We start from the raw sequence: 25523 nt of genomic DNA, 5'->3' as shown, positions 1-25523 counted from the left end.
TTCTTGATACTTTTCAAAAAAGTATTTCATCCATTTATTTTAACAACTTTGAAGCGTCTATAATCAATATTCTATGATAGCAATGTATGAAATAACAATGTGAAAGAGATCGCTTGGGATGAACCTAGAGACAATTATTACATAAAGGTGCAGCTCCCCTGTGTTTTCCAGAGCTAAAATAGCTCTAAAAAAACTGCTGTACACAGGCCTACCTACCTGCTCCGAAGTTAGCGACTCACTGGTGAACACAGGGGAGCATCTACCAGCCAAAGAGACCAAAGGGACCAAAAACAGTTAGAGTTAAAAGAAAAAGAGTTAAAAGAAAGTCAATATTGGACATAATAGGGACAGAAACACAACTCCAAATGAATCATAGCATTGCCTAACTACTCGATGTGTAAATAAGCAACTAACAGCTAACAAGTCTGCGTATTAGCTTAAAAAGTGCTATGTCAATGTTATGTTTAGAGCTTGTTTCTGCTGTTTCCAAGTGGCCAAAACATCAGTTTTGTTATGGTTTGAAGGTACAAAAGGGGAAAATCAAACATTTTTAAACTTAAGAAAGCTAAAAGACTCCTAGATAAAGTAAAGGCAAATAATGTACACTGCTTGGAATCGTCCCTGAGGTGATTTTCTCACAAAAATAGTTTGATTACCCAGTTTTAATTCAAAGGATGACATCCACGCTATATGTTCCCTGAGTGAAAAACTGCAGGTTTGTCTCACACACCTGTGTGAATCTTCTGAGAGGTTGAATGAACATACTTCTTCTGCATAGATGGCTTTCTTTCAGCAAATGAACTGAATCCTCAGGTAACAAATCCTGGTTCGCAAAAACGAAATGTAGAATAGTTTTGCTCAAACAATCTGGCAGTCTAGGCAAACCTATATATATATATATATATATATATATATATATATATATATATATATATATATATATATATTAGGGCTGGGCAAAGTTGAAAAAAATTAACTGATTAGTTGCATGATTTTTCTGCGATTAATCTCAACATGCTGCAAATTTAATAATAAAGTAAAAACTAGTATATTGCAGACATGAATTGTCCCTGGAATGACTTAAAGATAAACCTTCATCCACAAAAAAAGATATCCGTTCCACGAATGAAACCATGTTCTTGTGCTAAATTCCCAATCTGCCAAAGCTGGTTCTCATGGGATCAGGTCCACATGACTGATTCCTGAGCGCGGCTGGAAATAAAACTTCATGTCGAGAGTCAAAATGCATCATTACATGGCTGAATCTCTGCTTCTTTGGAGACATGAGAAAGCATGATTATTTCCAGGTTTGCCTATTTTTAGATTCTAAGCAGTAGAGGGATCGGGGTCAAAGTCCACATACTTGCTGGCAGTCTGGAATTCCAACATAATTTTTTCCATTACCCAGAGTTCAAAGGGAGGAGCTTCTGGCCAGTGCATATAACTTCTTTATCAGCAGCAGACACACACAAACACACATACACACAATGTTCATTCCCCCCTCATCCCCCCTGTGGGATATCCTGCCGAGAGTTTACAGTGTAGTATTTACTGACCCTCATGAAACACATTACCTGAGTTGTTATCTGGTTACACACAGAGCTCCACACATATTTATCCTGTTATTTTTAGGGCCATTTCCACTTGCTTTCCCTTAAAGCTGTTTGATAAGACGGACACAAAAAAAAGTGCCTACATGCAAGCGTTAGCAGGAACTAACAGAATCCCGCGGTCCGAGAGGACAACTGGGATAGATTGGCGTTTTGGGTAAATACGCTTATTCACTCTCTTGCCAAAGGTTTGATGAGGAGACCAATAGGCTTCAATTCTCATGTGCAATAATCATGAAGCTCAAGCCGGATGACGGTTAGCTTAGCATAGAGCCAATACTGGAGGCAGATTGAAAACGAATTACCTCCAACTCACCAGCTCATCTAAAATTCAAAAATAAATTTCATCCATCATCAAACAGAAATGTGTTAACAACAAACTGCTGTTTTACTATAGGGGGTTAGTAGGTTGTTAGTAGGGAGTTAGTAGGTGGCGCAATGGCCGTTTACAGTCGACCTGCACACCGCCGTTTACTGATATCTCCCTCCAGGAATTCACCGCCATCTGTGTGTCCTTATACTCCGTCGGACGGGTTATATAAATGCTCATATTTGCGGACCTCTTCAGCCAAACGTTCTTCAACGGGATCCATTGTTTGTGTTTCTGCTATGGCTTTTAAAAACAGCGGTATTACGCTATGAAACCGGAAATGCGAGACTCAGAAAGGATGTGGTTAGCAGACCAATCACAAGGCTTGCGTTGCTTTGACGGATAGTCAGAAATTTGGGGTGACGCACGCAAGCATGCAAAATGGCCGATTTGACCACGCAAGGGCGGCCATGCGTGTCCTGCATGCTTGCGCTCTGCGTAAAACTCGAGTATAAATCAGCCTTATTTCGTGGCTGAGAGCAGTGACTCACACAACCCCCCCTGACAACATGTCATTTTGTACAGATTTTGTACGGATTGTATAAACAAGATGTGAAATGTAATTTCAATTGTTTTCAATGGCGGTCTGATCCGTGTGCACACGCACGCACGCATGCACGCAGACACACACACACACACACACACACACACACACACACACACACACACACACACACACACACACACACACACACACACACATAAACACACACACACACACACACCATGCCAGACACAGCTGTGAGTGAGCACTCTGGTTTTGGCGCTCAGCTCTGTTCAAATCAAGGACTCTTAACAAGCCGTGACCGTGCATACAACGCCCCCCCCCCCAACACACACTCAGAGCCACACGTATACACAAAAGTGTGATCCCTGTTAACATGATAGCTACCTAATACGTTCTTTAGCCCTTTGAGGGTTGCCACGATCCCTGCTGTCACAGCTGGATGCTCATGTGTTGTACAGCAACATGATAAGGCCTAAACATTTGCTTAACTTTCTCAATAAAGCAAGGAAGGCTCGGAGTCTGTTACCTCTTCTGTCCACTTAACAGGAGCTCAGTGGGCAGTTGTCCAGCACATCGTATGCTGTCCATTATGATCCTGCCCTAAAATTACCTTTTTGGCGGCAGTGGTGGCCTATTTATGGAACCTGGCTACCCCAAAACCAGATTCTTGAAATGAGGTTAATGGTTAACACAAGGATAAGAGATGTTATGTTCTACAACCTAAAATGTGTCAGCAAAAACCCCTCTTGTGAATTTCGAAGACTAAAAAAGATGGTTCTTATTAGCTTTTTACTTCTGCTGAATGTGTTACCATCGAATTTTTGTTCGATGGGAATGCATTTTTAGTCGGACGCTAATTTCCGGGGTTGACCAACAAAACAAAAATATTGCTTCACACTATAGTGTAAGTGTATTTTCGAGTGCAAAATCAACGTGGCCTCTGCTCACTGGAATTGGGTGTACTCTTCGGCCTAAGCCAGTGCTCAAAGGTTGCTTTTCAAGCTCAGTCCTGAGTCTTGTGGCAGTAAACAGGTGAGCTAAAGCTGTTGTCAACAAACAGGTTTTGGAAAGCCAGGGAAAAAACACAATCTATTCCCATTCACGATAATCCATTACTCACAGGCTTGGCTGTGTCTCTGAGCACCCTTGGCAGAATCCAGTTATGCACACTGATTAGTCTTCTCATGTGAAACTTTCCGACATCTTCCCGCCAAAGCTCAAACAGTGAAACTTGTGACTGAAAATTGGGTGGACACATTTTGAGTACAGATTTTCACACATCAAAGACAATGTTTATATTTCACCTCAAAGTTTTGGCTCTACAAACAAAAGCAATTATGGTTTAATGGTTTAAGGTACTTAAAGTAACACACATTTATCTTGTAAGCTAAGTGACATTATATGACTTTGCTGGTGTGATGTGACCTCTAAAGAAAGTGTAGCATCTGACGTGTTCAAATAAAATACCAGCGGACATTTGACCATACACCGCAAAGACATGTCCAGAATTCTCTGTTTTTGGTGAATGTTTCAGTAATAACTAGTTTGTCTTTTTTCTAACTAGTGTAAAATAAAACACTAAGAGCAGCTTTGAAGGTAAAAGTGTCCACATCCACCACTTTGCATGAAGTATTTAACATGTTATTTGTCTTATGTGAAGATGTGGGTGTTTGAGCCAGTACGTACAATAAGCGATTAGTTGACTTATCAGTTGATTTGGTGGGAGTCGACTATGATTTCTTTAATCAGTTAGTCCTTTTTTCAAACGACATGTTTGGTAAGCGTAAGATGGAAAAGTGGTGCTTCCTTATGAAGGAACTGTCGATTAAATCAACTTACCAATTAGTGAAATAAATTGTATTAGTGTTCCATCAATCCATTATCTGAACCACTTATCCTCATTAGGGTCACAGGGCGATGGCGCCAATCCCAGCTGTCAAGGGACGAAGGCAGGGTACACCCTGGACAAGTCGCCAGTCCATTACAGGGCAGATATATAGACAGACAACCATTCACGCTCACATTCACACCTACGGGCAATTTAGAGTCCAATTAACCTATGCAGCATGTCTTTGGACTGTGGGAGGAAGCCGGAGAGAACCCACGCTGCCATGGGGAGAACATGTAAACTCCGCACAGAAGGATCTGCCAGACTAGTATCCAAACCCTGCCCAGACTGGGATCCGAACCACAGACCCTCTTGCTGCGAGGTGTCAGTGCTAGCCACTACACCACTGTGCAGCCCCGTATTAGTGTTGGTCGACAAAAAATGGTTTGGCTGTGTCTCTGAGCACTCTTGCCAGTGGTTCGAGGAGAGCCCTAATTTAGACTTTATTGGCATCATCAACCAGGTACAAAATGAAAGCGATCAACTTGACGTTCCGGTAAATGTACCATTTTTGTTTATTTACAGAAACACCTGGCCAGTGACCTGTGTACGTGTTCTGCTATGGGAACCAAGCCTGTGGTATTCTCACAGACATGTGCATCAGTAGCATTCATGCATTCAACAGTGTGCTGACAAGGAATCTGCATAATGTGGTAGAGGCAATGTCTCTGAACCTTGAAGCTGAAAAAAAAGATTTAACATTGCAATGTTTTCATTCAAGTTCTCGAACAGTTCATGCCATACACATGTAGTTTTCTCTGTAGCAAATGTAATTGCAAACGTTTACCATAGTTGTGTCCGATAACTGACGCCATGACGTAGGGATGTAGCCGCGGTGTTTACTGGCCCTTTAAGACAGCCCCGTGTTTCCATTGGCATGGTGACGTCAGACCAGCGGAGGACTCCAGCCTATCCTCTCTCGACGGCGAGGGCAATGGTCCTGGCAGCGAGTCCTGCTATCGGAGGGAGACTTTTAACGCTGCACTAAAGCTGACTGGGGGGGGGGAACACTCGTCGCTGGAATGAGCCAGAGCCCCGGACACTCGCCGTGGATTTAAACGAGAACTTTTGCGATGGCTCTGAAAGCGAAAAAGTAGCACGCAAAGCCGCACGCTAACCCGCCGCCAACGGACCGTCTACTGCAAAAGCAACTCCTCGTAGGTGCACAGCCACTGCTGAAAAATATGCTCCAGCCGAGCCGCCTCAACCCCGGCTTCAGTAGCAAATACCCAGCGTTGTAACCACTTTCGCAAGACATTCTCCGGCTTCCGTTTGCTTCGGTTTTTGGTTTTGTTTGGTTTGTTTGCCCCCCCACCTCCGCTTCTTACCCGCAACGTCCCCGCTGTTCCAGGTCTCCCCGACCCACCTGCAAGAGAGAATTATGGCAGGGAAGCTGACAGCAGCGCAAGGCACAGGAATACTGCTGGTGACAGCCAACGTTGGATCTTTGTTTGAGGATGTGAGTTTCTCCACAGATGGACGCCAATGTTGTGTGTGTTGTGTTTTTTCCCCCCAATTTCATTTCAAAATAGGTCTTTATGCATGCTAGATAACTGCTGGTCACGACACGCGAGTGTCGAGTCGCGTGCGGTCGCTTTAACACCTCTAGACTCTGCCGCATGCACACATGGGCCTCGCATGTAATACAATACACACACGCTAGCTCCTTGTGTTCTGGGGTTACGTCCTCTTTACACGAGCAGTGACGTATTTTCTCTCTCCCATGTCCTCCGCCTGGTCCGTATGAATGACAATTTACAGATGTGTGCCCAACGTTACTGCTGCAGTATGGCCACAGTGGGTATTTCTTCTGTTAACCAATGTGTAACTTGTCAGTTTTACTTTTTTGTTTGTGTGATATTCAGAACCAAAACCATTTTTCTATTTGCCAGGTATGTTACACATCCGAGGAATTTGTCTTGGTGAGTGTTGCATACATTAGACAAAAAAACAACAATCAACACAGTGCTGTGTTGATTGTAATGGAAACATAATAAATTACATGTACAGTAAAATAAAGTGCAGACAAATGGATCCAAGCGATCCAAACAGAAACGATACTATAGACGAGTGTACTGTAGGTGTATGTGCTTGTGTGCATCTCAGCAAGTACCACCACCCTCCTCTTAAGTTTAAAGTAATTCACATAAGGGAAGCACAAACCCTGTACCACTTAAATGTGTAACAGAAGTTTGCTGATGTTTATGGCTGCTTGCGTTGTGGTGCAATTACCACAATATGTATTTTGTTGTTGTTGTTGTATCTCTGGAGATGCTCCTTGCTTGATTTGTGTGTGTGTATAGCTGATATTTTACACCTTCATGTTTTGAATAGTATTGAATGTGTTGGGTGGGGGTGGAGCAGCCCTCCTGTATTTAGTATTAGACAGCAGCACTGATGCCAATTGAGATTGTAAAACTCACCAATGTTCCATTTGCATCATGGCAGAGCAAGCCACATTCAAATATTCGCTCAAGATAAAGCCGCTTTGCTTCGCTGGAGAAAGCTCTGTGTGAAACTAGGTGTGCCGGGCCTCCTAAGGAGTGTCGGCGCAGGTTGCCGAGTGATTTATGGGCGGTTCCGGAGTGTGTTTGGACTTCGCGCTGTTTTTGCACCAAGGCTCTAACATTGCACCATAGTGGCACCAAATGACAGCAGGAAGTGCACTGTTACAGTCACCCTTGACAAGTTCAAGCACTTTGGGTCACTCTGTATCAATAGAAACCTCCCTCTTCTTCCCCCCTCCCCTCTCACCCGTGTGAGGAGCTGATCCCAAACATGAGGTCTCCCTCACTGGAGGAGGCCTATAAATAGCCCGTTTCTCACACAAAGCGCCACGCTTTTGGTGTCTTGTCAACTGTTTTTTGGTCTTCCCACCAGGCTTCTAACAGACGAAGCCAAAATGCACATTAAAGCGTGTTTCCTTCTGCTGTTCATACATTAGGGGGTCCGCAGTGTGTTGGCGCCCCTCATGATGCACGCTCTATCTCAATGAATGAAGTCTTTGTGGACTGCTTTTTCCTTGCTGCCAGATCTACCATGGAGATGATTTCGTCTGATGCCGATCATCCCAAGACACCATGTGAAAAGCATCAGGCCCCTCCTAGAGTTATATTCCCGGGTCCCAATCGTTCCTCTGCCCACTGTTACTGTCGTTACGTGGCTTGCAGGCTCCTGTGTTTACATCCATTGCGGATGTAAACAGCCAGTTAATATGCAGTCGTGCAAGTGTTTGGACAAGGAGTGCCACTCTGCGAATATTGATTAAAGCCTTAAATGAGCAATATACTCAGATTTATTTATTCCACCCCAACCCCTTTCTTCCCTTGTTGATTGAGGGTGTGAGAGGAAGAGAACGAGGCAACTGTGGACAAATGTTAAAGGAATGATCAATAAGTTTAACCTTGGCCAACGCTGACTGTGTTGTCATCATATGCTGTTATGGCCTCTGGGAGTTTAGACCCTGCGGGTTGCAGCAAGAATTGCGAGAGCCAGAGTACATTCTTTTTTTTATGAAACTTGTTGCCATGTTGAAAAGTAAAGGGCATTTTTTTGTGGTTGTTCAAGTTTAAAGGAAGACAATGTTAATTTTGAAAGCAGAAATATCTCTGCATACTCAAACACACCATTTTCATTAAATATTAAAAAAAAACAACACTTTTTTATTTTTGTTATGATAAAAGGTATTGCAGAAATCCTGTCCCATTGATTGTTTGTGTCCTCTTCACAGTTACAGCCAATTTAACTTCAGCATTTGTTATTTAAAGACTATAACAAGCTGATATTGATAAGTTTATGCGTCAAATGTACAGAGTCTTAGTTTTAAAGTGGGTTTATAAACTACATCACAGCACCGTGTAGGTGAAGTAAAAGCCACTCGCCTTCCCCAAATATATGCTTTATTAATTCTCCCACTACTGCTCTTACAATTAAATGTTCACTTGTAATCCTATTTTTCTAGGTCTCTTTTCTCTGACAATGTTAGTTATTCATATGCAAAATAATCTCTAATCCGTTGCGCTTGTTTGAAAAGCACTCACGAGGCCTCTGCATAGTGATCAAAACTCATTGTGTTGTTGAGCCAAATATAATTTTTGCAGACTCCCGGTATTGTTTGAAAAAAAATCTAAAGCAAAACACAGTCATCCTCCTCCAAATCTCATTATGGCGCCAAACATTGTGCTCTCCTGCTTTTTTAAACCAGACGTCCTTTGCTCCTAAATTATGTTGAGCAAAGATGTTGACCTTGTGCTAAAACATTTATGACAAAACTGCACAACGACATGGGACGATGAAGCTTAAACATACATTAGCTATACATTAAGGCCTCCCAAGCCTTTGACTGTTTGCTCCCCAGCCTCGGCCTTGTTATCCGTTTTCCATCCTGAGGACACGGTGGGAAATGCACTGCAAGATTCCTGTGGTCCTGTGGGTCCTTGCTGTTACTTGCATCCTCCCAACGATGGCTTTTCACATCCTCCAGCGCTCTGAATGCGGTGAATGCCGTCCGATCTGGTCGTCATTTTGATTACGACAACTCTGTTTTTGATTACACGCACACATGCACACCTCTTGTTGTGCAGGACAGTGGTTCTGAACTGGTCTGGCTCCTGGACCCACCATCACACTTAATGACAAGCCAAATCAAGGAACATTCTCAACATCTCCGATGTATTTTCTGAAAAAATGGTGCAGTTTGAACCTGAGACAGTATGGAGACCGTAGTGTTACATGCTGGGTGTGTGATTGTGTGTAGGGGTGTTGAAGGTGCATAACAAAACAATAAAATAAGTAACAGAACCTAAACTAAGTGAACGTTCCCTTGGCATCGAGCTGCACAGAAAGAATGAAATGAAAAAAAAAACCCAAGGCCGGTTTTATTTTGAAAACTGACTGGATACATCCGTCTGTTTGTCTGAGCCTCTTACTCCTTACACATATCAGAGGCTACGTGAGAACCTTACACGAAAAATAAAACCTAAATGTATGTTTTAAGTCTGCCGGAGTGCCGGTGTTCTGGATTAAAATCAAAGCAGAATGTCTTCAAATTGCCAAAAAGCTCTGAAAACCTGCAAGAATCATCCAAACCATGAGTGTGAGTACAGATCATGATCAGTAGTGTTGCATGCTGGGTGTTGAAACCATAAATGTGAATACACATCGCGAGGAGTAGTCTAAACTTTGTCAGTGTCATCTTAGCTTTAGTTTTAGAGTCAATTTAACATGTTCTGTGAAGCACAGAATGTTGTCGGGCCGCCGATGTCAGATGGTGGGCTGGCCCCCTGTCGGCCCACCGGGACTGTCCCCCGGTACCCCTCTGGTTTGACCCAAACTGGAACACGCTGAAAACGACACTGCGCTGCATAAAAGTCCTTAAAAAATAAAATCACAGGATTTAAAAAATAAATAAAAAATATATATAATTTTCTTTGTTTTCCCAAGCAAAGGCCCGCGACCCATTAAAAACGGGGCCGCGGCCCACCAGTTGAGAACCACTTGTGCAGGAGACACTTGATGAAAAGGAAGTTTAAAGACCGAACCCCCAAGGTCTTCAAACTTCCTTTTTATTTAGTGTCTCTTGCACCACTGGTTCTCAACTGGTAGGTCGAGACACTTGATAAAAAGGAAGTTTGAAGACCTTGGGGGTTCGGTCTTTAAACTTCCTTTTCATCAAGTGTCTCCAGTCCGACGATTCCATTAGCTTGGGCTATCGCCGCCCCCCGCTGAGCAGCCATGTTTCCCTTTGTAGTTCCAAATTGACTCTCTTTGTAAAAACATGGGATGATGTCACTGCGGCCGGCAGACAAACTATATTTAGCCTACAGTCACATGGCTGGTGGCAGTGAATTCCTTAACTGAATATTGTAATTGAGCATTACGTGTGTATTAATAGCGTTGGCAGTCGTGGTGTAGTTGTAAGATGCGGGACACGATACTGCGTCAACAAGAAAATGCCGGTAGAAGGCAATGTGAGAAGGACTTCATTCTTCTTATCAAGTCTTTACTGAGCTCTCTGTGTTTTCTCCAGTTTTGGCTCAAGTTTTATGAGGCAAAATTTAAGACCCTGACTAAATACTTCATCTGACAGCTTGATTTTTGTGTTTTTTCCCCTGCCAAAAGTTCGCTCAAGTCCGTCGTTGCAGGAGTGGAAAGGTTTAGAAAAGAAAGCTCAGATGATGCTATTTTGGTTTTCTCCCCCATCACTCTCTGCCCTCTTCCATCCTGTCATAACACAGAAGTAGAATTTCAAAAAGTGGAAACAAAAGATGCTGGAAAAGAGCTGAAAGTTGCAGGGAATGAAAAGTCAACTTCTTCAGAAATCAGAAAATCATTATATGCCACCCTACAGTGGCATTCAATAATTAATAATGTATTATGTTTAGGGCTGGGCATGTTAACGCGTTAATATCACGTTAACTTTTCAATCAATTAACGGCGTTAATTATTTGTTCATGCGTTAACTGGATTTTTTTTTTATTTACAAGTTATTTTCAAGCGCGTATTGTTCTGTAGCTTCTGTTCTCAACAAGCAGCGGTGTAGCTCGCAGCAGCCGCTTCATACGTGCTCACAGGCGGGCAAATACACTACATGCAGGCAGGCAGGTTCCGCGTCTAGATTGAAAGTTAATCGCGCATGCGCAAAGCTCCTGACCCCGCGGTTTGATCCATGCAGAGCAGTTTAAAGCAGCATCACTTCTGGATCTTTACCCTTCTTTCAAAGAGGAGAACTTTCCTCACATCAGAAGATGTTCAGTGCACTTGTTCAAGCCAGTACAGACTGGACTTTTCTTACTGAAGAAGAAAAACTGAACTGAAAAATCTGAAAAGCACTTACTGCTTTTGTATAAAGTAAATCAATTGCTGGTCTTTAACATACATCTTGAGGGTAAGCGGACAGACTGAACAGGAACCAAGAAGGAGTGGCTTACAGGGACCCTTACTACTGAACAGTACCTGTTCAGAAAAAAAAGGAAAACATATTTATAAACTATATATGTATGTATGTTAACTGGCTGTTGCTCCAGAGTGCTGTTATATTGTTCTGGTAACATTACTTTAAAATAAAAGCTGCAATACACTAGTTTTTACTTCATCCTTGAATTTGGCGCATAATGCGATTAATCGCAGAAAAATCATGCAATTAATCAGTTAATTTTTTGCAACTTTGCCCAGCCCTAGTTATGTTATAGGTATTAACAGTTGAAATTACACTTATGTCTTATTTAAATCACAAACATGCTAAGTTTTTGTGTCTAAATGTGTAAGGGCCACTAATTATTTGTTATTCCCTCAATATACAATTGATAAAAGAACCGCTCAATGTAGGTGAGATTCTGAGGGGATCGGTCTAGCACCGGTGCGAGAAACTGCTGTGACATTATCTTCAATGCGACACCCGCTGAATTCTTTCATCGGTGTGGTCTGCACTTTGTCAATAGTTTTGCGGGCTGCCTAAAATATATATTAAAATCAAAATCTGGGATGAGGACTGCTATTGAAAGTAGCTCGACTAGTTAAAAGGTGGGTTTGTGCGGGATGTGGTTGACAACTTTTCCCAGAGTTTTTTGACCCCGCTCATGAGGAGGATTTGATGGTGTGTGTGATTGAGGGCGGGCGGGCGGGGGGAGGGGCTTGTGGAGGTTTCCAGTCTCGCATGAGAATTGACAAACAGTTGCTTAATAGATGTGATATGACGAAGGCATCAAGTCATTGTGTCTGCTTGAGTTGCAGTCATGTTTCACAAGTTGTTGATTTAATTTGTTATCCGAGACTCTTCTTTTTGGATCTTGCCTTTCAGTGCATGATGTAGTGATCACCTCCAGCTATTGTTGCATTCGCCATAGTAATTAAAAGGCTCTTTAAAGTCAGACGTTTAACACCTCTGAAGTAGTTATTAAGTGTGTTGTTTGATTCCCATACAAATGTAGTGTTGTGTATCACATATTAACATGTTTAATATGGAAGTAAATTTGTAAGCTTGAACAGTTAATCTTTATGGCCTGTTACACTCTATATAGAGCATTCTTTCCTACAGTGGTTCTCAACTGGTCTCGCTGCGGGACCGACCATCAACCCCAATTTCTTTTGCGCGAGTAGATTACATACAAAGTCAATACACACGTGTGGATGTGAGTAACGGAATAGCATTCACTAGTCACACCTCCTCACCACGGCGTCTAGCGAAATACTCAAATACACAAACAAATACTCCGGGTGAGTAAACTCGCACTAGTAAAGTGAATGCAGCATTAAGGAGTGAGAACAGCGCGAGACCAGCGCTCCGCTGCACAAAAAATTCCCTTCCAAAATAAAAGCAGAGGATTTTTTTAAACACTTTTTTGCCCATGTTAAAGCCCACTAAAACAGGTCCCACCAGTTGAGAACCACTGCTTTGCCAAATTAAATTTAAATTGAATTTCGGTGACTAGCAGACGTTTTTGTAGCACTTTCATGCTTCTGCTGTGCATTTTTATATATTTTTTTTATCAATAAGTGATTGTAAGTATTATTGGACTGAAAATTGTACGTGTGTAGTGATGAATAATGTTAGACACGGCAGGAAAAAAAGCTATTCTGATATTGTCATGTCCTTCTGCTGACAACATAGTGCCTTGAGCTTATATCATCGCTTTGCAGTTATCGCATCACAGTGGCAAGTTGTTTTCAACTCCTCAAATTTCTATATCGATATATCTATTGTTCATCATGACCTATTTATCTTTTGCTTACACAACTATGTGGTTGGAAATGTTGCAGCTTTTCGTATTCTCATGTTTTGGATCAAACTCCCTGTTTGGGGCTGACGAAATGGGGGTTTCTTTAAGACTAGGATGCTCTCAACCAGAGCCACGGACCTCTCTCTATGAACCACTTTGTAGTCTCGGCTTGGATCAAGTTTTTAATGCTTTTCATGTGAAGTGTCTGTCTTTATACCTGGAATCCTGTACACAGTTTATATGCAGTACTCAAGCTTGCGTCAGCGCTGTTTATCAGAGGAATTTGGCTGACTTTCACCCTGTGTGTGTGTGTGTGTGTGTGTGTGTGTGTTTCGAAGAGTCCGCTTAGCAACATAGGCCTCCTCGCCACTTGTGTTTTCTATCTGTGATCCACATCCACATCACTTCTGTGCAGTCTGACGTGATGATGCCAGTTTTACATCTCTTGAGATTTGTAATGCGTGTGCTTTTCCCTCCATCCTTTTGTGTTTTCTCCCGAAATCTGACGGCTCCCAATGCAGAAATGCTCTCTTTTTTTAATTTACAATGAAGCCAATCTTGTTGAGTAAAAGCCGGCCTGTTCTGTTGGAGGAGCAGGACCTTGAGATTCGTGTCCATACTGCTTTGCTCCATTTTACACCAACAAGCTCTCATCACCACCAGCTGCAGGGTTTTGTTCAGAAAAAAGGGATGCATGAAATGAGTCAGTGTCCATGCAGATTGAATAGGGGAATGCAGTGTTTCCCCTAGGTTTACAGCTTCAGGGGGGTGTGGTGGGGGACCTCAACGACACCGACCACACCGACGACATCGACAATGACACAAACACCAAAAGCATTGCTTTCTCTGTAAATAACATAATTTTGTGACTCCATCTGTGGATTTATAAATAACATAATAAAGAAAACTACAATAACTTTCAATTAAACCAGATTGCCCCATCAGACCAAATAAAAATAAAAAATTAGAATCACTTAGACCAATGAAAAAAATTCTATCTGTGCAAAAAATAAATAATATGTACTTACTACTAAATAGCTAATTTTGAAACACTAAAAGCAAATTACAAAACAGAATGAGAGCATTAGGTTGTGTTAGTTGTGGCTGCAGTGCTTTCCTATAAACATATTTTATAAACGGAGTTGTAGACGTGATATGGCCGCTTTCAGTTCACGCTCCATGTTGAGGCAAGATCTTTTTTTTGGTTTTGGGAGACGGAACAGCAGAAGAAACAACCTGACAGACTTCACGAAGATTGGCTTTTGGCAAAACGCCAAAAATCGGCCAGTCGCGCATGTGCAGCGTAACCTGTCAATGGTGCACCGTAACCATTTACCCGAAAGTACAGGCATTTCTCCATATATTTATTAATGACTTAGTTTTATGTCCGTGTACTTTGTAATGCGTGAAGCCAGGGGCTCATTGTTGGTACAAAACACAAGCACTTTTGCTCGCTTCACTTGGGGCAGAAGAGCTACTGTTGCCATCTTCAATCTGGGAATGTTTAAAACGCCACTATAGTTGTCTGCTTTTTACGAGACATATTTTTCAAAGCTCTCTGCCAACTGCTGTGTGTGTGTGCTTACTGCCCACCTGTGTGCGCGCAAGTGTCTGTGCGCGATAGAGGAGAAGTGTTTGCGCACGACCACGTAAAGACATAAATGACAAGCTGTCGTGTAGATCCGATCAATGAAATACGGCCGTTTAGTTTGTTTAATAACAGAACAAGGTGTAGATCTGTTCTATAGGAAAGACAACCGCAATTGACTTCTTGGGATCTGGCGCTGTAGAGAAAATTACAGGAGGGCGGGGAGTTTCTTTAGGGAGGCGTCCCGCTAATTGGTAGGGGAAACACTGGAATGGATTGCTTTGCAGGACTGGATTTTCACTGATTGGTTATATCTCTATTTAAACCAATCGAGAGACCATAAACTCATGTTTAAATGTTTTACTGAGGTACTAAATTAAGGGAGAAGTAGGGTCATTGCTGAGAAATTGCCCTCTGTTATATCCAAATTACAGTACATCACTTTTGAACAGTAAATAACAGCCTGTCCACGAACCATAAATAACCAAACAAACAAGATGTGGCATATACATTAGTAATCTTCAATGATGCTTTGTTGGATAGGGCTCAAATGTATGAATTCCCAAAATCAACATAAGAGTTGTGAACAAACGCTTAGTCTTTGTTTGCATTATAACACACGCACACACACACTCACTCACTCACTCACACAAAGCCAACACTCGCAGCAATTTCCTTAAAACATACACAGTTATTAAAACTTTAACTAACCTTGGGACTCTTTCGTGGAATGCGAATAATGTTATATAAATGTAATATTTTCCGGAGCTTTTGACATACAATGAGACTTCCTTTATAACGTTGCGAGTCAACTCAAAAATAAAAGCATCATAAGGTAGGTACGGAAGCGTATTGCATTCACTGGATTAAAAAAAAGAATAGACCTCTTTTCTTGTGATTAAGACATCCGGATCTCGTAATTACGAGATCCTGATCTCTAGCGTACAGGTAACGTAGCTAACAAGGAGACTGATGATTGTTGATGAAGCAGCAAAACATATGTTTTTCCAGGAAACCGAGGAAATGGCCGAGCAAACATTGCATGAAAATGGTTTCTGGGATTTTCTTTGATAGCGAGGTGTTGCAGAGGAAAACATTGACCGAATGCAACAAGACAGACGTATTCTTAGACGGTTTCGTTGCCTCAGCTATACTCTTTGAGGATCTAGGATTTTTAACAGGTACCGCACAGTTCTTTGAGTCACTATCAAACCAGATTGGATGCATTTTAAATGCTTGAATTTGTATCCATAAAGCATCCCGTGTTGGTTCAACTACTTCTGCAGAAACAGAGCTACATCCAGCACGTCAGATTGTTCAGGCTTTCCGCCTGAACAATCCTAACGTCTTGAGATGCCTGCGCAGTGTTGACATACTAAATGTAATACCATCCTCATTTTTCAGAAACATCAGTATTTTTTAGTGTCTCAAACCGAGAAGGTATTGTAGCGACCCTGTACAAGTATCTGTTGGGGGGGATGTTCGGGCAGGGGTCTCTCTCTCTCTCCGGCCAATCACAGGAAAGCAGCGTCCGTTTGGTGGGGTTGTGGCCTGTGATTGGTGGAGCAGGGGGAGGAGGCGGGTGGTTTCAGAGATAGTATGTGTGTTGTGGTTTGCTGTAGGTGGAGTGTGGGGAAAGCTTTGTGAGCTAGCATTAGCAAAGAGCCCCGTTACAGTAATAGTGATTTTGTGAACCTTGGTGAAATAAACCAACAAGTAATTGAGACCAACGTCTGCCAATCTTCCTGCCGTGGACGTTACAGTATTAATAGCAGATAACTGCGATAGCGCCATCATTGCCACGGAGAGAGGATTTGCAGACGTTTCCTTTTTCTTTATCTTATCTCGTAATTACGAGAAAAGATCTCGTAATTAAGAGAAAAAGGGGTCTATTGAATGCAATGCGCTTCTGTAGGTAGGTAATGTTTTACCTACTTTATGATGCTTACAGGCGCCGCCGAACAGCTGTGTGCCGGGAGGGCGTGACTTGAGACTGAAATGAATGACAGTCACGTTCAATGCGTGACACTTGAGAGCCCCGATACCTCAGTCTCTCTGCTCCTCTCTACCGTCGATCCCCCAGTCGCACGACTGTGTCTGTTTGGGGTAAACAGGATGTCTATGCAGCAAATAGGTTTACAAATGCGCTCCTTAGCGCCATCTATCGTCCGGGAGTTTAAAAAGGAACGAATGCGCCTCAGACTTTTTTTTTGCCGTGTGATATTGGTTGTGTGGCGTGTGAAAACATGAAAAAGCGTGTGTCACACGGCGAAAAGTGAGAGTTGGTGGCTCTGCAAGTGCTTCATTTCACTTACTCCCGTAGCTGTCCATGCTGGATCAGTCCATGTTGATTTGAAAACAAGCATGGAAAGGAAAATACGGCATTAGCACGACTGCATTTAGCAGCTAGCTTAACCAAACCGTGCTGGTGTAGGTTAATCGTCTCCACTGAAGCTGCTTCCCTTTCACGTCAGTCTGTTGTGTTATGATTGACCTGGGACCAGGTGTTTTACCTGTAGTTTTTCCGCCAAAGTTCCTTTCTCAAACCGGTGTTGAAGGAGAGATTATACCGAGTTAGCTTTTGCTCGACTCTTGCTTGCACTCGCCGCTGTCATGTTGTTAATATGGGTACTGCGTGCCTCGTCTGCCCTGATGAGACTGTGTCCCCTCTGCGAATCTTATTTAGGGCGCTGATTGGCAAAATTATATGTCCATCATTTATATCTTTAATCAGTGATTGACTAAACTGCTTATTAGACCAGTCTTTCTTCAGGCTAAATGGACCCAGGGCTCTCAAGTGTCACGCATTGAGCGTGACTGTCACACATTTCGGTCTTAAATCACGCCCTCCCGCCACACATTGTATTTCTCACGCTGAAATAAAACTCCAGGCTATTTAATGTGCCGCAGCACGCAGACATAGCCTGGTCGCTCGCACACTCACCACAGAGGAGTCAAGGTTAGATGTCTCAATGTATAAAAGAGGCGTGTCCGTTTCCGTTTTATTTTTTCTTACCAAGCTATACTGATTTGCCGGCAGTCTTGCGAGCCATAGTTCAATTCAAACGGGCCGTATCCGGCCCGGAGGCCGCCAGTTGAATAGGCCTGGCATAGACCTTGACGCTAACTTTGCTCCCTTTCAATAGCAAATCGCATACGGCCACAAATTCCCCCACTGGACTTGCTGTCTATTTAACGTTAAGCCTTTGATGGAGAATATTACCCAGTTAAGGTCTTTGTTTTTTTTCCACCGTGCCCTCAGAATCCCCCTTGGCCTAAAATTGTACTAGCTGGTCTGGCCAAGTCATCAAGCCGAGCCTGGTACTCACTATGCTTGTGACTGTACTCATTTTCCCCCTGGGCCTCTTCTGGTTTCCTGCTCCGGAGTCGGGCATTTGGTCAGAGCACCCGGATGGTGTTAACTGTACGGCTTGCTTCTAGAAATATCTAGTAATATCTTCTAATGAATATACATTTTGAATTACAAAAAAAGTTTGTTTACATACCATTGATCAAAAGTGTCTCCCTTCACTCAGTACTTCGTCTGGTTTCACTCAACAACCCGCTAAGACATAATGGAAAATTTGGTCCCGATGAACTTCAGTCTTTGACTGTTTGACACCCTCTGGTTCCCATTTAAGGCAAACCTAGATGTACGCTGACAGAACAATACACACACGCACACACTAATACGGTCCCGTTACTGGCCCTCCATCACTCCTAAAATAGTTTAATAGCTTCTGTTATATGCAGTTTCATCTTTGCGTTTATTACACTTGAGCATACATAGTGTGGAATAATGACTGTGTAAATATACAGTACATGGGTTATTTTTGTGTCGCCATTGGCAGTTGTGCCGCATCCAAAATGTGCATGCTGTTTTCCTCCCTCGGATGCAAACAGAGGGCCAGCTGCACAGCGTTGAGTGTTACTCCTCAGCAAACTGCTGTGGCGATGGAGCTTGGCACTTACTTTAATTACTGCATCATTAGTCCTCTCACACTTAGCTTCCCTCCTGAAGAAAACAAAGACCCAGAACAGTTTGAATGTTCTGGGTCCCACTTCTGTGGTCCCACTTGCTGGCTTATCATCTTGGCCTTTGCTGGTGGTTTATCACTTGGTTTTCCACCAGCAACAGTAAAGTTTCCACTGCGGACAGCTGGAACAATGCAGACATTTTCTTGTCTCACTGCCTCTACTCTCCCAGCTATATATAAACCATGTCCGCAAGTGTATCTTTTGTCCAAGACATCCTATTATTTCTTAATGCTGTTGCCAGAAAAAGGGGTTCCCGGAGCCTAGGAAACCGTGTGACAGTTAAGTGCTTTGCCTCACCCAAGTTTCCTCTTCCAGGAACTGAATCAGCGACAAAGTAGGGACGTTCCTGATGGCTAATTTCCCCTGACGTTGAAACAAAAGTCTTAACTTGGACCAGTTGACAAGTCAAAAAGTAAGGAAAAGGTAAAAATGATACACAATTCAATCCAACAGATAACACATTGTCCAAAAAGTCATATAGTGTATATATAATAAGAGCCATTACAGTGTTTCCCCTAGGTTTACAGCTTTGGGGAGGTGGGGGGGGGGGGGGGGGGGGGGGGGGTTGGTACCGCTGCCGCCGACAATGACACAAACACCAAAAGCTATACTTTTTCTGTAAATAACATCATTTTGTGACTCCATCTTTGCTTTTATAAATAACAGAATTAAGAACAATGACTTTCCATTAAACCAGATTGTCCCACCAGACCACAAAAAAGAAGAAAAAAAATGCAATCAATGAAAATAAAGTTCTATCTGTGCAAAAAAATAAATAATATGTATTTACTACTTAATAGCTCATTTTGGAAAAATAAAAGCAAATTGCAGAACAAAACAGAATGAGACTGCAGATATGTGAGCATCAGGTTGTATCAGTATTAGTGGCTCAGTGAGCTGCTTTCCTTTACACAGCTCTCAGTTCATGCTCCATGATGAGATGAGATCTTTTTCTGGTTTTGAGAGACGGAACAGCAGAAAAGACGACTTCACGTAGACTTTGTGAAGATTGGCTTTCTCCAAATTTCTCTATGTATTTATTAATAACTTAGTTTGATGTCCCTGTACTTTGTAATGTGTGAAGCCAGCAGCCAGCCACTGTTGGTACAAGACACGAGCACTTTGGCTCGTTTCATTCGGAGCAGGTGCTCCGAATGAAACGGTGCTCCTTGCAGGAGAGCTACTCTTGCCATCTTCTCCCTAGGAGCGTTTAAAACGCAGATATAGTTGTCTGCTTTTCACGCGACATATTCTTCTACGCTCTCTTACGCGCGACCACGTAGAGACAGAAATGACAAGCTGTCATGTAGATCCCGTCAATAAAATATGGCATTTAGTTTGTTTAATAACTGAACAAGGTGTAGACCTGTTCTATAGAACAGGTTCTCTGTACGGTTCTCTTTCCTTAAGGAAAGAGAACCTTAAATGACATTTTGTGATCTGGCGATATAGAGAAAATTACAGGGGCGCGGGGGGTTTCTTCAGGGGGGCGCCCCGCACCCTTAATATACTGATAGGGGAAACACTGCATTAGAAATTGTTAATCACATTTTTCAATAACAAAATTGTACCTTAATGAAAACCATATGTCCCCAGTGTCTGCTCCACTGATAAGAAATGTGCTTCACTGATGAAACGCCAGTAGGGATTAAAGTTTAAGAAGGTGCATCTTGCGGGCAAAAGCAGTGGAAGCAGAAATAAAACTGAATCTTGGAAAGGTTGAACCATAATTATGTGTCATGCCCAAAAATTAATTTATAAAAAACTTAAACGTCGTAGCCCGCCTTGAAGCAGGGGTGGACCCCAGAGGGCTAAATACACTTACCCATCTTCAAATGGATCCTTTCTGTCCGCATATTAAGGGTCTGAAGCTCCCGTCGTCCTTGTCACCAAAACTTCCTCTGTAGTAAAGTCAGTCCTTGTTACAATATTTCTCTTTATAAGTGAAAACACCAGCGTGTTTTTAAAGCTCAGTTGTGTAGTTCCATGCTGGTTCTCTGTGATTTTATTAAGTGTTCATTGGTTTGTTTCGTTCACTAAATGTTGATGGACGCATGATTCAACAAATCCCGGCAAAGGATTTTGTGTGATGAGTACTTTTTATAAACCATGTCATTTGGCACACCGATGCTCTTTCTCTTGTCTGAAATTAGAAAAAAAGAAAAATTATAAAAGGAAAACACACATTTGTTTTAAGGCTTGCACTTTGCCCGCTGCCTTTCCTCAGAGGACTGTTCGTTTGTGTCTTAGGGGCTCTGTGAGACAGGGTTAATCTCTGGAATTTGAGAGGGGAGTTGACTAACTCTCCACCTTTTGATAATTATCCCTAACTAGAAGTGCTATCGAAGCCCTCCAAACTGAAAATGGAAGCTGGTTCCACAGAAGAGGAGCTTGATAACTGAAAGCTCTGGCTCCCATCCTACTTTTTAAGATTCCAGGAACCACAAGTAGCCCTGCATTCAGTGAGCGCAGCTCTCTAATGGGTTATTATGGCACTAAAAGCTCCTTAAGATATGACAGTGCATTACCAGTTAAGGCTTTGCAAGTGAGGAGAAGGACTTTAAACTTGATTCTTGATCTCACAGGAAGCCATTGGAGAGCAGCCAACACAGGAGTAATGTGATCTCCCCTCTTAGTCCTCATTAGTACACAAGCTGCAGCATTCTGGATCATCTGGAGAGGCCCAAGAGACTTACCAAAGCAGCCTGATAATAAGGAGTTACAGTAGTCCAGTCTTGAAGTAATAAATACGTAAATCAACTTTTCTTCATCACTCTGAGACTAAATGGGCACTGTCTCCACCTTTTCTGCTTTGGAGTTTTATTGGGGTTAAAAGGGGAAAAAGGAGCACATTCATCCACCCATATTGCTCCTCATTTAGTTTTACAGGTATTTGCTTTGTGATGGATAGAAAATGTGTTAAATTGTGACTGGAACTTTTAAATATGTTTCTGCACAAGTCTCACGCGCTGTGTCAGTCGGTTTGTATAAATGCCCCCATAAGTAGTATATCTTGTACAGGTTATTTAAAGGCGTCCAATAGCTGTAAAACTGTCAAACACACGAAAGAGTGCAAGTGTCCAAGGCATAGCAGCTGGTTTGTGCTCATCCTGTCTTGTGAAATTAGTTGACGACTATTGGCTGGCTGTGCCTTCATGTGCGACATCTTTACTATCTTTTCTATGTAGAGATAAAGAGATGCATTCATGTGTTTCACAGGCAGCATGCTGTTGACCGCTCACACCCCCGGCCTAGTTACGTCTTCTGTTGGACTCTGTAGTAATCAGTAGACTGTAACGATATTATTTCAAGTCTTCAAACTTCTTGGTCAAGCTTTTCCTCTCTGGAGCATGTAGCCAAGTTAAACATGTGACTCACAGATCCATGGTCTAAGTTTAGGCTTTTATTCCCTGAAAATAAGTGGGGTAAGCATTGGTGTATGCTCTGGAATGCAAGATTCACTCAAACATTTGTGAGCCAGAGAAGTGCGCTTACGGCCATATCTGTCGATTTTTAGATCCCTGTGATTTTTAAAATCTACACCTGTGTTTGCCCGAGCAAAAATGCTGAAACCCCTGTTATATTGTTCTGCTAACAATACTTTAAAATAAAAACTGCAATACACTAGTTGTTTACTTCATTATTGAATTTGGCGCATAATGCGATTAATTGCAGAAAAATCATGCCATTAATCAGTTTGTTCAACTTTGCACAGCCCTAATAATATAATTTTGAAATATTTGTATTGATTTTGATAGCAGATATGTGTGATGACATAGAAATGTGGAGCACAATGACTTTTGATTTAACCTTTGTTTACTGCTTTTGGGTTCACTGGCCCCTCTCTTTTTTCCTAAAGGCCTACTGTCCCTTACAATATACATGGTCCGACTTCATGAGAGCTGCCCTTGAAACAAAATGCAACGTGATCTCGTTGATGTCCTCACATTTACCGCGCACTGTTGTATCATACTCATTACAGTAATCGCAACTTGTACAGACACAAAGTAGTTTTTAGATGCATTGGGCACTCAAAAAAATCCATTTGATGATAACTCATCAAAGGCTAACTTGACATGAAAGATTCTTGCATATTTAGGTTGCCCTTGCTAAGAATAGTCTGATGGCAGATTTTCTATTGAAATGAATCGATTCAGCAGGTGTGAGAGGAGGAAGACGAGGATCAAATTAGAATCACACTTGCCAAAAGCTGACAAGACACAGCAGCAGACATTCTTCTCCCTTCCCTCTCCAAGTAGCTGTACTCTTAGAAATAAGGGTTCTTCTAAAGTGCTGTAGTTCTACCAAGAACCCTTCTTTTTTTTAGCTAGGGTTTTTTAAAAAGGTTTTTATAAGACAAAGGGTTCTATTAGGAAATACTTTCTTCATTCAATTAAGTTTTTTTTGGAAGAAAGACAAAAGCGTCAATACACATAATATTTACCAATCAGTATTTAAATTTTTCTTGTTTATTGGCCACCGTCTCAATGTGTAAACGCAGAGCTAATTGCTTACTTTACTGGAATCCTAAGTTGCAATTTATGGCGCCTGCTACTGGTGTGGTCAAAAATCCCTTGGCCGACCACATTCTGAAGGATTTTAAGTTATCCAATATACTCTCTACAATTCAGTGATTCACTTTAGACTTCAAACACATGTTGCATGTTTTGTACTTCACAAACCAACTGTATCTGTCAATCTCACCGACTCTTATTCCAAACAGTGATTTAAGTGTTGACATTGCTCGCCAGAACCCAGAGAAATGAGCCTGGTCCACAACATCAAATGCATATTATGCGTATGTTGCTGGACCCTATAGAAAACCACAATGATCACCTGAACAAAAAGGCAAACAATTTTGGCCATAGTGGACTGCAAAAAAAAGACTAAACAGAATTCTGAGATTTATTCCCATCCTTAAAATAATTCACTACTTTCAGGAGTTTATTCTCTGCCAGCTGTCTGTTGGAGTTGCATCTCCCTTTCATCATATGATGTGTCATATGATGTCAACCTCTGGTGAACTTCCAGCAGATTGAAGGCATACAATGAGATGGGACCGAATGGGGAAAACTGCAGACAGTCTTACTGCACACAGACATACTGTCACACACAGGATAATGAGTGTAAACTGGTAATCATGGGAGACGTGTAAACAGGACTTAAGAGACAAAAGTTCTATGTAATCTCCCTGTTCCAGATGCAAAACTGATACAAATCTCACAAACACTCTTCTCGCTTGCGCGCGCACACACACACACACACACACACACACACACACACACACACACACACACACACACACACACACACACACACACACACACACTATGGGCGAACTGATGTGAGGAAACTCCTCTGACAGATGAAAAATATTGTGTCCTCTCCACTTCCCACTGTGGTGAAATGGACGTGACGTGGCACATACAAACACACACTGGGCCCGCCTATATGCTTCTGATACAGAGGGGGTGGGGGGGTGTCAATATATTTTTTTTAGGTCCTTTCGCACACCAACTCTACAGCAAAGTGTCATCCTTCCCACTATAGTGAGGGGAATAAAAATGTATGACTGGGCTCAGAGGGTTCTACCCAGAACCCAACATAAAAGGTTATACCTAGACTCATCTGTGAAAGATTCCACCAATAACCCCTCCCTATGAGAAGTTCTACAGAGAAGCTTTTTATGGTGTAATGGTTCCACCCATAACCTTCCCTGGAGGTTCTATCCAAAACCTTTCTAACGTCTATGGTTACTAAGAAGAACCCATCAATGGGTTTCTAACGATAAACCTTTGAAAGGGGCCCAGTGCTGATGTAATGCAGTGTAACCCACAAGAACCATGGTTCACAAACCACAGTTTTTGGGGGGTTATAAGATGGGAGGATCTTTTAACATCCATGCTTTCAATCATCCTTCAATCATCCAGTCCCATTTTATCTCCGTCCCCCTCACATTTTGGTGACAGTCGTAACAGACAACACTTCTACTCAAACAACAATATTTATTTACATGTATCTACCATTTTATTCATATGTTCTACTGCTTTTGTGAGCCTAAGACCATTAGTAAACCAATTTCATCCAGAGGTCATCCAGAACGCAGCAGCTCGACTGATCTTTAACCTCCTGTAATTCACTCGCACTACTCCGCTCCTCTGCGATCTTAACTGGTTACTGGTGGCCGCCCGCATCCGCTTCAAAACATTGGTACCTGCGTACCATGCGACAAACAGATCGGGTCTGATCTACATCCAGGATATGGTAAAACCGTACACGGGTTAAATTAATGCTCATATTTGCGGACCTCTTCAGCCAAACCTTCTTCAACGGGATCCATTATTTGTATTTCTGCTATGGCTTTTAAAAACAGCGGTATTATTTATGAAACCGGAAATGCAAGACTCAGAAAGGATGTGGTTAGCAGTAAAACCATAAACCGGGTTGTTTGAATTGTCTGCATGAAGCAACACTGTAAGAAGATGGACAAAGTATTGAAGAGCATCTTTTTGTAGAACATTGCAGTTTCACTGCTGCAGACAGACCGACGTCACTTACACCGTCGAGTCATAACTACGTGGTTAATGAAAGAGAGTTAAGATTAGGATTTTTAAATCACCCGCCGGGAGGAAAAAAAAAATTCTTGCCGTGTTTGTAAATGTAGTGATACTAATAATGGGTTTGTAAAGATATGAATTTGCTTTATTAGAGTCACACAGGTCTGTACGGCTACAGGGTTGTGTCTTTGACTGAAGTCCGAGTTTGTAAGGGTTACTTATAAAGGTTTTACTGAAGCATCGACTC

General features: G+C 42.2%; 1 protein-coding gene across 3 annotated transcripts in view; it reads left to right on the top strand.

Annotated features, from left to right (window-relative positions):
- Window positions 1–5266: 5266 nt before the first annotated feature.
- LOC137779455 (inositol polyphosphate-5-phosphatase A-like) overlaps window positions 5267–25523 on the top strand; it is a 147541-nt gene continuing 127284 nt past the window's right edge. For 2 of the 3 annotated variants that reach the window (XM_068567194.1, XM_068567196.1), the window contains exon 1: window positions 5267–5835. In XM_068567194.1, coding sequence (XP_068423295.1) covers window positions 5758–5835 — 78 coding nt within the window. In that variant the 5' untranslated portion in view covers window positions 5267–5757. The remainder of the gene's footprint in view (window positions 5836–25523) is intronic. The other variant, XM_068567195.1, reaches the window with a different exon arrangement.

This window comes from Clinocottus analis, unplaced genomic scaffold, assembly GCF_023055335.1.
Source record: "Clinocottus analis isolate CAN_PGR_092001 unplaced genomic scaffold, fCliAna1.0.p SCAF_8, whole genome shotgun sequence".
Classification (NCBI taxonomy): domain Eukaryota; kingdom Metazoa; phylum Chordata; class Actinopteri; order Perciformes; family Cottidae; genus Clinocottus; species Clinocottus analis.
The sequence above is the reverse complement of the archived record's forward strand: the minus strand, read 5'-3'. Positions and strand labels throughout refer to the sequence as shown.